This window comes from Corvus hawaiiensis, chromosome 5 (assembly GCF_020740725.1).
Source record: "Corvus hawaiiensis isolate bCorHaw1 chromosome 5, bCorHaw1.pri.cur, whole genome shotgun sequence".
NCBI lineage: Eukaryota > Metazoa > Chordata > Aves > Passeriformes > Corvidae > Corvus > Corvus hawaiiensis.
In genome coordinates, this window is record NC_063217.1 from 43715834 (window position 1) to 43731570 (window position 15737).

At 38.6% G+C, this 15737-nt stretch overlaps 1 protein-coding gene across 1 annotated transcript in view; it reads right to left on the bottom strand.

Annotated features, from left to right (window-relative positions):
* Positions 1 to 2834: 2834 nt before the first annotated feature.
* PPA2 (inorganic pyrophosphatase 2) overlaps positions 2835 to 15737 on the bottom strand; it is a 34589-nt gene continuing 21686 nt past the window's right edge. Inside the window, exons 8-12 of the mRNA XM_048303820.1 lie at positions 11496 to 11623; positions 9628 to 9713; positions 8555 to 8624; positions 4056 to 4095; positions 2835 to 3021 (exon numbers count right to left, since the gene is read on the bottom strand). Of these exons, the coding sequence (XP_048159777.1) occupies positions 2993 to 3021; positions 4056 to 4095; positions 8555 to 8624; positions 9628 to 9713; positions 11496 to 11623 (353 nt within the window). The 3' untranslated portion in view covers positions 2835 to 2992. The remainder of the gene's footprint in view (positions 3022 to 4055; positions 4096 to 8554; positions 8625 to 9627; positions 9714 to 11495; positions 11624 to 15737) is intronic.

The following is a 15737-nucleotide window of genomic DNA, read 5'->3' on the forward strand; positions in this document are numbered from 1 at the left end:
AAAAACCTGACCTACATGCCATTAAAAAGATTCAGTCCCAGTAAAAGCAAAGGGAAGGATGAAATACTTCAATCAGTTTAAGACTGCTTTATGCTGTAGATCACAAGTGTTAAACACAGAAAAGTTACGGTAAGACGTAACATCTCCTTGCATAACATCTATGAACAGTTCTTCCAAACATATACCTCAGAACGACTTTCTGTTCTTCTAGGGGTTTTCAGAGGATATCCATTATTCTTAACAGCATGAAAATAACATCCTAACAGGGATAATATCATCCTATTTTCACAGTCCTTTTATTTTCATACTTTAAGGAATAATGAACATTATTTCCATTTAAGTAAACCTCAAACCCCTCTTTTGACTGGGGGGATTGATGTGTGAACTCCATGCCAGTAAAAAGTACTATTTTGAGCAGCAGCTAATGATTTACTGAAGTAAAAAGAACCCTTACTGTCAAAACAGCAAGGGGCAAAAAAAAGTAACCTCTCCTGTCTCTCCAAAAAGAGGAAATCAAGATGACAATTTATCTTGAAAGAAGCATGTACATGTGAGTATTACATATTCAACACAGAAAAAAATAGTTAAGATGGATTTATTTCCTGGAGAAAAAAATTATGTTTCTCTTCATGTCCTCATTTCCAGGAGACATTAGTATCAGATATAAAAACGTTCTTTTCATAAAACTATTGAGAAGTGGACGCTGCTACGCTTACCTTCCTGCTACAATGAAACCAATTTTGAATAGAACAATATTGGCAAATAAATACAAACAAAAGACCTAGTCTGTGAAAAAAGCCTAAATAAACAAAAATGCTTATTTCAGACTTTTTTCCCTAGGATCTGAAAAATGTATTCTAGTTTCTGTCCCATCCCTCTAATCCTCCTATAAGCAGACATTCTGTCTACAGCTCTTTGATTATGGTTAATTTCCGAAACCCACATTGGTGGCATTCAGTGCATTCTGGCAGCAAGGCTACGTGTAACAGCACATCTTTGTATCCCACCTGGGAAAAATCTTCAGAGAATGAACATGAACACTTTCCTTCAGACTACTTTCACCATGACAGTCATCTGTTTACATACTCAATATGTAAGAAATACTTTAACATTTTCATATTTATGGTAGTATTAGGCATCTCTGATCACTTCAGTTTTCAGTTTTCCCAAGTACTATTTGTTATTTCCTTGCACAAAGCCTTATCTGATTTAGAAATTTGTTTTTGCTTCTGAGATTCATAACCACATTCCATAAATATACTTAGAAATTAAAGAATACTGCTAAAATTTACTTGAAGTAAAAATGAAGTAACTTGTGGCCTACCCCTCATAGTTCAGCACAGGAAAACAATTTGATTTTACACAGTGCCCTTCATTGTTCAGCTGTCCTTAAGCACTTCACAAAACAGCAAGCTTCCTAGGTGTACTACTATATGGGCAAATACAGCAGCTGTTCTGCAACCTACAAGAGCTCACCTCTAACCAGAGGAATCTTGCGAACACAAGGCACTCAAGAAACATTTCGTCTGTTTATGAAAACCTGGGGGTATAATGCTGCATGAACTTAGAATTCTAAATTATAAAATAAAGTATGGGAAATCAATACTGTAAATGTATGTTGGATGCAACATGTTTCTTGGCTACAAAAAATAAAAGTAGTCCTTAATATCTGAGGGTTATGTTGCATTTCTCATATCATACCTAAACTCTGTATATAAAACAATGCAAAACTCTATGCAGATGGGAGAACTTCATCTCCTAAGTGCTGAGGCCCAGACTGAGATCTCCAAAGTGACTGGGGCTTGTACACTAAACAATTCACTAGAGGAGTCTAAATTAGGGAAATTGTATCATAAAACCAAAGAAACATTCCCAAAGGTGAAAGCTTTCTTACTAAAAACTTACTCTTTGTAAGGAAAAGTCAGTCCTCTCTGGCAAACCACAGCCTAACTTTTGCAGTTCTTTGTCTTCCATTTCCACCCCGTGTCAGCAGCATTAACCTTCTGTTTCCGTCATTGTACAAAGCAGACAATGCTCACCTTTGGTCTCAGTAACAAGCTGGATAAAGCTGCCTGTCTATATTATCATTTCCTCTCTTTCTACTTCATAGCTGCCTTTTTTGTCTTTAATGAACACTGTGGTACAGATAGGCCACACATAATCCTGCAGTAGGAAAAAATGGCAGGTATTTTTACCATGAAAGCACAAAGCTCAGCTCTGTACATTTTATTAATCTTGTCTCATTGAGCAAATAACTGTCAAAAGCATACACAATTCTATAAATGGAAGCTTTCCATAAGGAAAATCCTTCCTGTGTGATGAAACACCCAAGTTATCAAAACAGGATGTAGAACAGAGAGAACACGTGCATCCTTACTTCAACTGTTATGGCATTAGCCCTTCCTAGTTGAATTAATCTTTGGAGGAATGTTGTATTTTTTTAAAAGCAAGTATGCTGTGTCCCTAACTCTATGAAGCCTGCAGAGACAACTGGGCACAAAAGCGAATGCAACTTGGGAAACAGTCACCTATCAAAGGACGTGGTAAACTCCTAAGCCTCATACATAAAGATTACCGTTGACTTGAAACAGATTACAGTCAGGGTGGCCAGAAAAGCCCTGAGACAAAAATTAGCACCATCTGCTCTGCACCCAATGGCTTGATTATTCCAGAATCTGGAGAACAGGGTTGAAGACAACTTATCTCTCATCTCATTTGGTATGCTTCATGAGTGGATAAGCACAGTTCTGGAGTTCTGAGATTCAGAAACAAGCAAGCAAGCAAGCCCCTCCTCTTCCCTCTGCTCCACCCTACACAGACATAGAAAGGAAACATTCATTTTGTAATGGCAGTGTTTATTTACATGAGAGAAGGTTTACACAAGTTGAAAAGTTGTTTCAACAGGAATCCAACAATCAAGTGCTTTTGCCAGTCTTCAAAAAAAGGGATGACTTTTAAGATTTGATGATGCACTTTCAGAAGACCTTGATGATCACTTGGGAAAAAAGTACCAGGAATCAACTAAAACAAACAAAAAAATTACAAGAGTGACATTAGTTCTATACAACCAGCCATACACAAACACTTGAAAAAACAACATTCTGCCCTTCTAGCTACCTTCCCTCCCATAACAATACTGCTGTGTCAGCTCTATCCCCACCCTGTGGAAAGCATGGCCTCAAAATCGTATCTGTTCATTTTAACAGTTTGGCTGAAACAATCCTGCAACAAATTACAACATTGTTGTAACCATCCCTGGAAAACATCAAGGATCAGGCAGATTATGTTCAGTTGTCTGTCAGAGGTCTGAGATCTAATACTTTGGAAAATAAATGCTATTTATTGGCATGCCATATAAAGGCAAATGGAATGCAACTTGCTTTCCCATGACATGGGCTACACAGATGTTGCTTCTCAAACAGTTTGGAACTCGGCTCATGACTAAGTTTAACTTAGTATTTCTCTAATTCCCTCCATCTCAAAAAGCACGTATGTCTTCTCTATAGTTCTTGCCAGTAGAAAAATCTTTTTTTAAAGTAATTAAAACTGAAAATGTAGGATGCATTCTTATTTCTTAAAGAAAAACACATGTTCTGTTAACATGAAAAATAGTCGTAACAGTGAAAAGATAAAATTTTGTCTTTAGAACTTACACTTGAAAAGTAGGTAATGGTTATGTCAGTTTTAGGAAAAGGAGCTATTTATTTGGTTAGTTAGCTACTGTTAGGAATAACAAAACCTAAGGCAAAGCAACCTATCTCCTTTAAAAAGGATAAATGTGATGCATTTGCCTTGCACAATCAGTAAGAGAAAAATTTTGTCTTATCTTTTTTTGTGGACTACACTTTCACTCAAAAGTAACCTTCTCCCACAAACCATCTATGAATTTCTGTTCATGTTCCATTTAACAGAAGACAGGCAATACCATACGACAGGATGTAACTTCTATCATTTACATATACACGAAACTGCCTTTTTTCAACAAAACAGTTTTCATGTCAATTTTTAAAGTCAGCAATTAAGAGAAGTCACATGACATCTAAGAAAAAAGATACCTTCTGGGGAAACAGAATCTCCATTCATAAATGCTGGTGCCTAAAAAAGAGAAAAAAAAAAAAAAAAGGGAAAACCCCCCAAACCAATATATCAGTATTTACTTAAGGTTTCACAGACAGCACCCAAACTCAAAGGCATTTTAATGCTCAAGTCAAGAGATATTAACAAAACCAGAACTTTCTGTTGTCCCCACAGGGCAATATTCTACCTTGCAGCTTTCTCACCCCCATTCTCACCCCCACTGTACAAATTTCTTTGTTGCTCATAAATGACAAAGCAAGCACATGAACGATGAGTGATAGATTGAGAATAACAGGATTTGTTGTTTACTAACTGCTGCACAGTTACTACACATTTCACTATCAGGAATGCATGTGAATACATACACACACAATTTATATTAAACACACGCAAACAATTTAAAATAAAAGTGTGATGATACTCTTTTACAATTCCATTTCAACAGAATAATTCAGTCCTCTGGAAAGTGACCATTTGTTTTAAAATTCAGGTCTGGCATTTCAAAGCTGGATATGCCACTATTCGATCACAGTAGTGCACAGCCTGTCTTGTCCTGTAACTTAAAAGGCAAAATTAAAGATGCTTTTAATGTATCTGGAATCACCCTGCCGCACGATGAGGATGCAACCATTTTCCACTGTCCTTCCTTAGCACAGCAGCACTCGGGCTGAGCTGCACTGATGTGACACAGCCTGCCTGCATCTGAGCACGCACAAGGCCCTGAATACTGAAGAGCAGAACAAAGCCTGTGAGGAGGGAAGGGAGAAGCAGGATTCTTCTTCCCCATTTACCCAGGGTAATTACCAGCACAGGGGGGCTATGTGACTGGTCTGAAAGGAGGTACCAGTATGACAAACATAACCCATATCACCAGACTATCCCTTCTCTTTCCAGCAAAACCCAAGCTTTATTTCATAAGGCAGGGAGAACCAGGGGTCGCCATGTACAAGCAGATGCCTGCCACTTCTGGGATAATTCCTCAAAAAGCTTGAGATAAGGACTCAGTATTTTCCTACCAGGGCCAGATCAAAATCCCATCCCACTGAACCAGCAATCTCTTCACTACACAACACTTTCATCTGGAACACCATTTAAAAACCAAATAAATGAATTCATTAATAAAAATATACTCCAGACTAACAACCCCACCAACCTTTTGTTTCATGACTGGCCACTGTACAGAAAATTCTACCTTTACTAAATCCCAAATGGAAATGTCCTCACAGAAAGCATGTAGGGAGAAAGGCAGTCAACAAACTTTCCTGCTTAGATCTGAGTTATTCAAAACACGTTAGTAAATATATAGATTCAAATTTGGTTGGAGATTTTTTTAAATTATCAGGAAAAGTCAAATATTTTCCCCTGTAAAACACTGTTCTGCTTTTTATCAAAAGAGACATCATCTAGCAAAGCTTTCCTAGTTCACTTTCCAGTATTATAAGGAGAGAATTATGTGATGAGTCTGAGAAACACTGCTCTACTAACTATATATAGATTGTCTTGGAGATTTTCCAACTTCCAAAGTCCTCAGCAGCTTCTTCACAGAGCAAGCAATTCTTAGGATTAATATTAAACAAAGGCTTGGCTTGACTGGTCAGTTTTACAGATGGCAACACTTAAAAGCCTGAAATAAACAGTGTATCTTAGCACTAACACATTCATCTACAAAGCTCTATTCCTCCTGGGTTTGTGTGCAACATATACTGGAGCTGAGACAGAGATGAAACAACTTTCAGAGCCTAGAGAACGTGAGAGATTTTCACCATGTAGTGTTAAAATTCAACTAGATTTGTAGTTGCAGGGGTCTGGTGTAATTTTGGCTGGTGCAAAAGTTCAGTATGTGCTCTTATTATATGCACAGACTCTCTTCTATCTCTTTGGAACTGACTGGTCATGGCAATTCACCTGCTGTGGAATCATTCTTAGTTTGCCCCCAGTACAAATGACAGTACACATGCCAACCATCTAGAAACTCACTCAGTGGAGTGGAAATTCCCCAACCCAGACAGGCCATTCTAGTTCCCCATCTGTAAAGTAACAAAAGGTCAAATAATTCTGAAATCAACTGGACTATCTTGGGAACTACCCAGTCAAAATCTATAGGAAATTCTGATTAGTACACACTAGATAAGCATTTGGTAAGGATTTGAATGTTTTCCATTTGGTTCTGTTACAGTTCTCTTGCTCACCATGAAAACTGAGTGTTGCCTTTTTGGTGTCTTCTTTGGGGTTTTCTTGTTTTGTTTTTTGAAAACTCAATATATCTGATTTAAGGTAATTAAATTACCAGCTCAAAGGTGCTGCAACTAGAATCTGGAAAAAGAATTGTAGGGAACCAGTTCTCACTGCAGAAGTATCTCAGAAATTTTGCAGTAGCTGAAATACGTTTCTCACTGTACTTGCATACAAGATCTCTGCTTCAGCTTTCATTATTTTGTTTTTATCCAGGAGCTAATAGATGGATATAAATGAGAAGAAAACGTATCTGCTTTTAGTTTAAATTAAAAAAAAAACAACAAAAACCCAAACAAAACCCCCTGCAAACACAGGCATCTTTCATTTGAAATCACCACAGCCATTAAAATTCTGCAGCCAACACTCACGTAGTTACACTTCAGTGTGAAAGAGATGAATGTCTGACAACCAAAGCATGCAGTGTAGTGTACTAGACAAAAAGATACCTGCTTAAAATGTGCAAGTCAACTTCCCTGCTTATATTTAGAGTTCAACTGTCCACAGTTCCTATTTCAAGGCCATTTTACTTTTTTCGTGCTTGCAGATTGGCAATTGCATGCAGCATGAACAGTATTTAATACAGTATTGCATATTTTCCCTGTCTGGAAAGCACCAAGAGGCAGCACCCTGCAAAGACGTAATTAAAATACTTAGACTGAACTGAAACAGAATGATGGAAAGGAGAACGTGGAAACAACTTCACAAAAACACTATCATTTAAAGAAAAGAAGGTGAGGGACAAAAAAAGACAGGAAGTGATACTATTTGATTAGAAGGGAAGCTTTCATAATAAAAAAGACACTAGTTTGATACAAGGTATCTATTTTACGAACTGATTTTACTAACTTCCTCCCCTCCCCAAAAACCACGGGAAAAAAAAGATTTGTTATTGAGAAACAAAATAAGGCATAGTGCTGATTTAGTAATTATTTACCCTGTATGCCTCAAAGTACAAAGAGCAGAGAATGCAAAAGGAAATACTCCTTAGCACATTTGTCACCATTCAAATACACTTGGATTTGAAGTTTTAGGTGCATTTAGAGACTCATTAAAGTTATCGTAAATTTGAAAGTACAGAGGAGGTAAATACTTGCTTATAGCTGTGACTGACATGTCTAAAAACATATTTGAATTCCAAACTGAGTTTTTCTTTCATTTCAAACTTACAGTTTCATTAATCAATATTCACAAAAACCACAGAGGTAGTTTTAAAGAAGTGCTCAAAGCAAGGTATCTGAATAGGAAAAAGTTTGGTCTGACACATCTTTATGACTTAAACCAACATTTCTTTGCAACTGACAGTCTTATTTGCTTGTGACAAAACAGCATCCAGGACAACACATTCTTACTAGAAATGCTGTTGGAATGTTAACTGCACAGACAGTGGATGGCGTGTCCTTTGACACCTGAACTTGCATCATTAACTGTGACTGTTGAGGCGAAACACTGGGTGCCCTGGCAGCCACGCACATGTGCAAAACACCTGCTGCACTCATGTGGTCACGAGTACAGGCTCAATCACAGCGTATGTTACAAAAGGGAAAGTAATACTTGGGGGCACTTTTCTCCATGTAATTTCCAGTAACCTTGCTTAATTTCTGGCATCCAAACTAGCATATTTTAAAATGGAAAAAATTCTCCTCCACTAACATTTGCACATGAAAGCATCAAACATGCAGGACATTTTTCTTGCCTGAACAGGAAGGCTGCATGTTTTAATTTTTTGTTAATTTTCAGAATATGACAGGTATTCCTTAAGAAACATTCAAATAAGCATCCCTCTCTCCTACAGCATTGCATTTAATTATGCAAGTAGACAAACAAAGGATCTGTTTAGTGATTAGGGACTACAGTCAGCTAGTCAATGAGTTCTGACACTGGGTGGTAACTCATGGCAACAGGGGAGACAGAGAAGACAGCAGGCTAGATACAAAAACAGCGGTCCATCTTGCTACTCAGGATCAGAAGAAATAGCATTGCAGAGGGAGAAAAAAAAACAAAAAAAACTCCACCAGAACAGTAATGAATCTGCCAGAAAGCATAAATGGACCACTGCAATGAAAGGTTTATATCACAATGCTTACATTTCCCTCACAACCTTTATGCTCCTCCTTTTACTCAAATTTTTGCTTAAGGACCATTTCGGTTCAGCTGCTTTATTTCAGTTTTGGAGCTCTGAATAATCTTTTCCAATTAATGATTTAAAAAAAAGAGGGGGTGGAAAAAAAGTAAATATCCTTACTGACTGCACAATCGATCGGGCATCCTCATCACTGCAACAGAATGGGCTACCACTCACCAGAACATTTGTGCTGAAAAATAAAATTAAAAACATGCTTTATCAACATCAGTGGAAAAGAGCCACACACAATTAAGTACTTATGGAAAAAAACACCACCACATATAGGGCTCAGAAATGTGTATCTGCAAGAAATAAGGAAGCCAAAACCACAAAGTAATGCTGGAAGGAACAGGTGTGTGGAAGGGTGTTGTTTCTTTGATCTTGAGGAGGTGTCTAGGCTGTGTATTCTGTATTAATGCAAGCAGTGCTCATACTCAGTGCTTCTGGCTGCTAGCTTGGGTACAGTGAAGAGAACCACAGTCAAGAAACTAAATCCCCCCAAGAAGTCAGCAGAAATAAACTGGCACTTCCCAAGGGAGTTGAGGAACACCTAGATGGCTAGCAGAGATGATGTGAGGTATACCCCATCTCTTGTGCCTTGAAGGATGGCCAGATTCTGTGGCAGATCGTGGAAGTAACAGCATGTTACTTCAGCAACCTACCTGCAGTATCTAATAAGAAGGAAAAACAGGCCAAAATTCTGCTCCTACATAAAGCAGCAGATACCTGTAGTATTTCCAGACAAACCCTGGCACCACATCCTTTGCAGAAATGTTTCCCTATGAATCTATATCCTTTCACACTGAAAATGAGTTTGATCATGAGTTTTTAAGGTCCTACAGAATAAACTGCACGAACTTCAACTCCCCAAAGCAACAGAATGAACAGTGATAAGAGGACCAAGATTCTCCCAAAATGATTCTGAACAAACACACTGGGGCCATTTCCCAAATGCTGAAGTAATGCCACATCGATGTAATCAATATATTTCTGGAACCACTTACCAGTAAATCATCATCATACAGGGTGCAATTAGTCAATCATGCTCTATTACCAATTATCAATCAAACCCATGAGTATTCCTGTCATCTCAAATTGAAAAAAATCTAAGCAGTTCATGGACAGCTGCAACATGTTGAATAGCACCAGTACTAGCACAATATGAAGAGCAAGAGATGTGGCTGGATACTTACCACTTTATAGTACCTCCATCAACTTTTTTATGAAGCAAAGCTTTCCAGTGTTCATGGGTAGATTTAATAATTTCAACAGCAAAATCCTAGTTTATGACAAGGAAAGTTTTGTAAATTAAAATGTTATTAAACAGAAAAAAACCCATAGAACTAGTTTATTAAAACATACTATTTCACATATTTTAAGGCACCTCCTTTAAGGCCTCATTAAATTTCTGGAGAAATTTACACACTTTTTATGAAAAGAAACAAACTTCACTATTTGTCAAATATACTGGCAACACATTCAGGACTTTCCCTCAGTCTGCAGCCAGAAAACACGAGTGCTACATGAAAGAAATGAAAACAGCACTAGATGCTAAGGAGATCCCTACTGCTGTAGAAAACTGTACCAGGCCCTAAATGGGATCAAGTGTGTGAGCTATGACTCCACCCTTACAGATGCAGGTCAGGGTCAGAGTTAGGGTTTCCCCTCTAGTGGCAAAGTTTGCATTTACTTCATTAATGCCCAATCATATACCTAAGCATTTGCAAGAATGTAACATGTCAGCTGCTTAGCAGTTTCTGCTTCTTTAAAATAAAAATAATATTTGGGGTGGGGTTGGGATGAGAAAGCTTCCAAAAATTAAAAGTAAAATAAGCCCTCGGTGTCCAGATGATGACTGCTAGACTTGCAAAAAGCTGCCAACTGAACATTCACATTTGTTAACAAGGAGTGACTTGGGAAAGTGCCACTGGAACATTGTGAACTTCACCAGAGCTGCTGGAGCACAGCCACAGCCGCCTCGCCACATCCTGGGTCTCTAGAAATGCTTGAGAATGATTTAAGTGCTCCAAGCCAGCTATCTCAGGGCATTTAGTGCCACCAGGCTGAACTCCAATGGCCTGACAGGGATACGCAGCTCTACTGTAACTCTACAGAGCAGGAAAACCTCTAAGAGCAGTTCCTGGGAGAACAGGGGAGAGATCAGGTTATCAAGCCTTACAACTCCACATCTGATTGATTTAAGAGACAGTTTTAGTGCAGAGGGGACTCAGGGCATTTCTTTAACCAGACAAAACATGTAAAGTTGCCTGTGCTGGTTAGAAGGCATTATGTAACTTTGATAGCACCCTGCAAGGCAGAACTGGCTGACACATGGACATCATTCATGAGCAACTTGTGGTTCTCTGCCAAGAATAATCTACACAGAGTGTGCAATACACAGGTTGCAAAGCAATTTTACTCAAATCACATCCAATTTCTCTGGAAAATCCAGGTATTTCCTTCAACGAGATCTATTCCCTGGTCCAATCTCCTTTCAAACACTGGCCATTTTTACTGTAGTTTAAAAGACATTCGTTTTTTTCTAAAAAAAAAGGAAAATAATTTTTCAGCCTTCAAGCCAAACGCTTCAAATGTTTTTACACAGAATTACCAGAAAAACGTGTACCTTGAGCAAATACCAAAGATGAAAAAACCTGCAACCCATTGTCTTAAACTGCATACCCTTAAAAAAAAAGTCAGAAAAATTTACCAATAGGACTGAAAGAACACCTGAAAACACAAACTGTTCATTATTCTGACATGGAGAATGAAAATGCTTTGAAAAACACCTACACACACACAGATGCATGTGCAAATCTCATCAGGATTAGGGCTAAATGGTTTTTTTTGCAAGCTTTCTTTAATGACCTATGCATTTTCCCTGAATAAAATGGAAGGCAGCAAACATTATTTAATCCTAGCCTAATAAATTGTATGCAAAAGTCTCTCCTATCAAAATTCTTTTTGTTAAACCTCCTCCTTTAACATTCCAAAAATTCTAGGATGTATTATAGAGGCCACGTGATAGAATGATGCATTTTTAATTTTGCATTATCTTCACCTTGTCTTTAAATTCTCCATCAAAAGCAAAGTGATTTTCTGGTTTACCATCAGGGACTTTGTATAACTGAAACCAGTCAAGTGTAGCCTCAAGATAACCTGGTTTGTGCTTCTTGACATCATCGATATCTGCAGGTTAAAAAGATTTTAAAAATAAATAAATAAGGACTGATCATTTTTACTCACAGGTTTCATAACATTAATTTTTTAAAGTTTCCTAAAGGATCTGCAGCAATTTGATTTCACTGAGTACTTTCAAAGTCATTAGTAAACTTTATTACATTAGCTGCCCATAGTTTGCACCTTATGGTTTCATGGTTTCAGAACCACACTAAGCAGGTGAACCAGTCATCTCCTGCCCTTCATTAATTAAGACCCAAAGGTACAATGAATCAAAGGACCATATTTGTGACAGGAGAACAAAATTCCATATTTATCTCAGTAGGTACCTCTTGCAATACCTAGGTTATTCACTGAGGCATTTTTTCCCTCCAGCAACTGCAGGGGCTACAAGCATTTTTTGATAATGAAAAGAATAGCTATAAAAACAATTTCAACACATGGATCTTTAAACCAGCACCTCTAAACAAAATACAGGCTTGACTTGTCAACCTTATATTAAAAGGCATCCTTTTGCTCACATTAGTTCCAAATTCATCCCCTTCAAAACAAGACAGACACATGCCAGGATCTCTAAACGTTAACTTTACTGATAACCTTGTGGTATCTGCATATTCACAGTCATAAACAATTCGACCTCTACCTCTATAATCCCAATGTAGAAAGATGTGACAAGACACAAAGAGGAATGTATGCCATTTATGGGACACCCTTGTGAGGCAGAGATGAACACTGCCATGGTGTGTACAGAGAGATGAAACATCACAATCATTCTGCTTGAAGACTATCCTGCCATATTAACAATGCAGTTTGGGATCTTACACCCTTTCCTGCTGGGCATATCAAATTTTAACGGGCTGTCCTTTGAGACCACCACCACTTCTGTCACTTGCAACAGCGTGGTCCCATCAACCCCTTGACAAATTAACTCTCTGGCAACATGTTCACATGGAAAAGCTTTCAACACTTTTGTACTTATTTTGATACAATAAAGGATATTGTCCTTCCCGGAAGCCACATAATTTGTAACTGGTGTAATCTTCTGTTTCCTTTCCACAGTCGCTTCTGATGGAAACGGGAGCTGACTTTTTACTGCTGTAGTCTACCAACTACTTCATAACCTCACTCTGCTCAGGCCACCTTCCATGGCGTTGCTCTCCTCTAGTGTTTTGCAAGTCACTCACTCATGTCTCCCTTCCTTATTCCTTCTTGCTCTCTCAATATTGCTTGGTTACTTCATTATCTTCTCCCACAGATATGCATCACTTAATGGCATCTGGTTGGCAGTGATTTCTGCTAAGATACTCTTCTGTCTATCCAGTCCTATAAAATCAGTTGCTTAGTCCATGGAATTGATACCTAGTCATGTGCTTCCCACCTTTAAGTGCCTAAATGTCTTCTTAAAATTTCATTGTGAACCTGAACAAGTACATTAAAGTATTTCTGAAGAGAACAGCAAAAGAAGAGAAAAGGTCTTGTGCTACAGACCATTCAGTTCTCAGCAGACCACCAAGAGAGATGACATGTAGACTGAACTGGGAGGCCAGACCTATGTGAGAAGACATTCTGAGTGTTAACAGGCATGTCATAGATGCCACTCCCAAATTCCACTCTATTACCACTACCCAAAGAATAAAATATAAAACCTTGAAGAACCCTATGTACATTTTTGCTTTTGCACACACTTAACAGGCCTACGTGTTTATGGACTCAGAGTAAAACACATTTTGAACTTGGCTGCTGGCCATCTGTCTGTAGGAGATCAGGGAGTTTCACTGGCAGAATCCCAGAAAAAAGCAAGGCCACATAAGGCTGTGCTAGAGGCAGGTCTTCTAGTTGGAATACATATTTAAGAGCACAAGAAGCTTTTCGCTAGGGTGGGTGGGCGAGACCAACCAAGAAGGAATGATTTAGAAAAGGGTGGGATCTTGGTTGGAGGCAGAATGCTTCATTTGGGCACTAATAAAACTGCAGCTCCACTTCAAATTAGCTTCAGGACTCCAATGTATCATCCTGTTCTCTCCAAGCAAGAGAACATTCCTCCTCCAACTTGAGCCCATGTCATCTCCTCCTCTTGTGAGGTTTGACTTCACAATATCTAACACTTGTTGAAGAGACAGTATCGCCTCAAGTCTGTAAAACAAACCAGGCTGCTGCAGCAGTTTCCTTGGCTCCCAGCAGTGGACAAACTCCAGACCTCCATCTCCAGACACTACTTAAATTCAAGCATACTTTCTCACACTGCTGCTCCTTTTTCTGGTTCCAAACGCCTCTCCTAACTCTGCTTCTCCATTCCCCCTACTTGGTTATTTGCCTTCTGCTCCCATAAAAACTGTTCATCAAGTGCTTTACAGTCTACTAACTGGCACATGGTACTCCTCCATCTGTTGTCCCTTACTTATAGGTTTTATTTATACTTATTTAAAAGGACTCAAATATTAGGATAGGCTTTGGGACAGACTTCCATTATCTCCTTATGATGGAGACTCTATCTTCATGGATAGAATCATCTCCCTGAATTTCACACTCTCTCTACTGGAAAATACCTTGCCTAAGTAAAATTACTAAACACAATCAGACTACAGCATTATATGGATGCCGTATATTCTGGTTTTGAGGACTTAAGAAGTGGGGCATTGGTTGCTTTTATTTCCTGGGTTCCTTGCAAGTTATTCTCCTTCATCCCTATGCTTCGCTATTCTTTACTATAAAGGACAGCTACTGAACATCAAATTAAATTCGAAAGCTTGAATTAAAAAAAAAAGACTCTAGAACATCTGTATTATAATGGAAGTTGGTGGTAAGCAGATTAAGAAAGTGCAACAATGCAACAAAACAAACCCCCAAAAAGTATCAATGCTGTTGCTGTCAAGTCAGCACATAATACAAAATACAAGGAAAACAGAAGCTCTTGCATCACTCAACAGCCACCTCCCCAGTTCACTGAAAGTCACCATAGAAAAACTCGAAAGACAGTTTGTCTTCCACTGAAATCTAAACAGCCTCTTTGGGACATCGGGGGGAAAGGAGAAAAACCACACTCAGAAAAGAGAAATCAAGCAAAGAAAGTAAAAGAAAAGATCACAATAAGCAGTACAATCATTTACTACACTAGTATCTATAGAAGACAGCTACAAATTATTATGATTTTTAAAAAAGCAAACAACTTAGATGTCTTTCCTGCAACACTGTTAAGACACTTTTTTCTGACCTTGACTGCTTATCTTCCCTTAGTGCTATGTACTCACACTGATGTCGAAAGCGGCAGGTTTGGGAGCAGCAAGCATGTACATGGCCCAAAGCAGTTTCATCTCTGCCAGCAAGCCCTGCTCCAAGTGGCAGAGCAGAAGGTCAGGCTCCCGCAGGTACATGATCAGCACATACCCACGGGGCTCTATGTGGGAATTTCTCTATACTGCCTGTGTACAACCATAGGTCTCATTTTTCTGGACACCAAAGTTAAGCACCAAGGGTTAAGAAGAGACAGCAGATCACATTAAGCATTGCAGTTCAGTGTCCATAAGGAAAATCTTCAGAGGCTGGCACCAAGAAGTGCTGCTAGCTCTCTGTCAAGGGAGTGAGCCAATGTGAATGCAGATCCCAATTCTAGCTGGCTTTACAGAACAGAGCAACAAAAGCATTTGTACAAAACTACCATTTTTAGTACAACAGATGCTGCTTCTTGCAAGCAAAGCTAAAACAACATGTTTGCAGCAAGCTTTCTAAACAAGGTCTGTGGGAAGAGAGGACATATGTTTTTAATAACATCTTATAAACATTTACAGGAAGCGGCAGCTACACTCCATATAAAGGCATTTGGTGTATTATGTGCAGGGGGTAGGAGGGGAGCCTTGGTACAGCTAATTAATTTCTTTATACTGAGCGCTTACACAAATCCACAACAAAGGTCTTCTGGGTCTCTGCTGCTTCTCTGTGAATAAACACACTCACATGCAAAGGTCTGTAAAAATATATGGTAGAAAATATCAAATATGCCTTAGTTTTGCCATTTAGGGTTTGATCACTTAACCCTATCTTGAGATGTGTATTGTAAAAGCAGCATGGCAACACAGCGCAGTTAACTGCACCAGTGCCAGCAAATGGCAGCACAATAAAGCCAGCA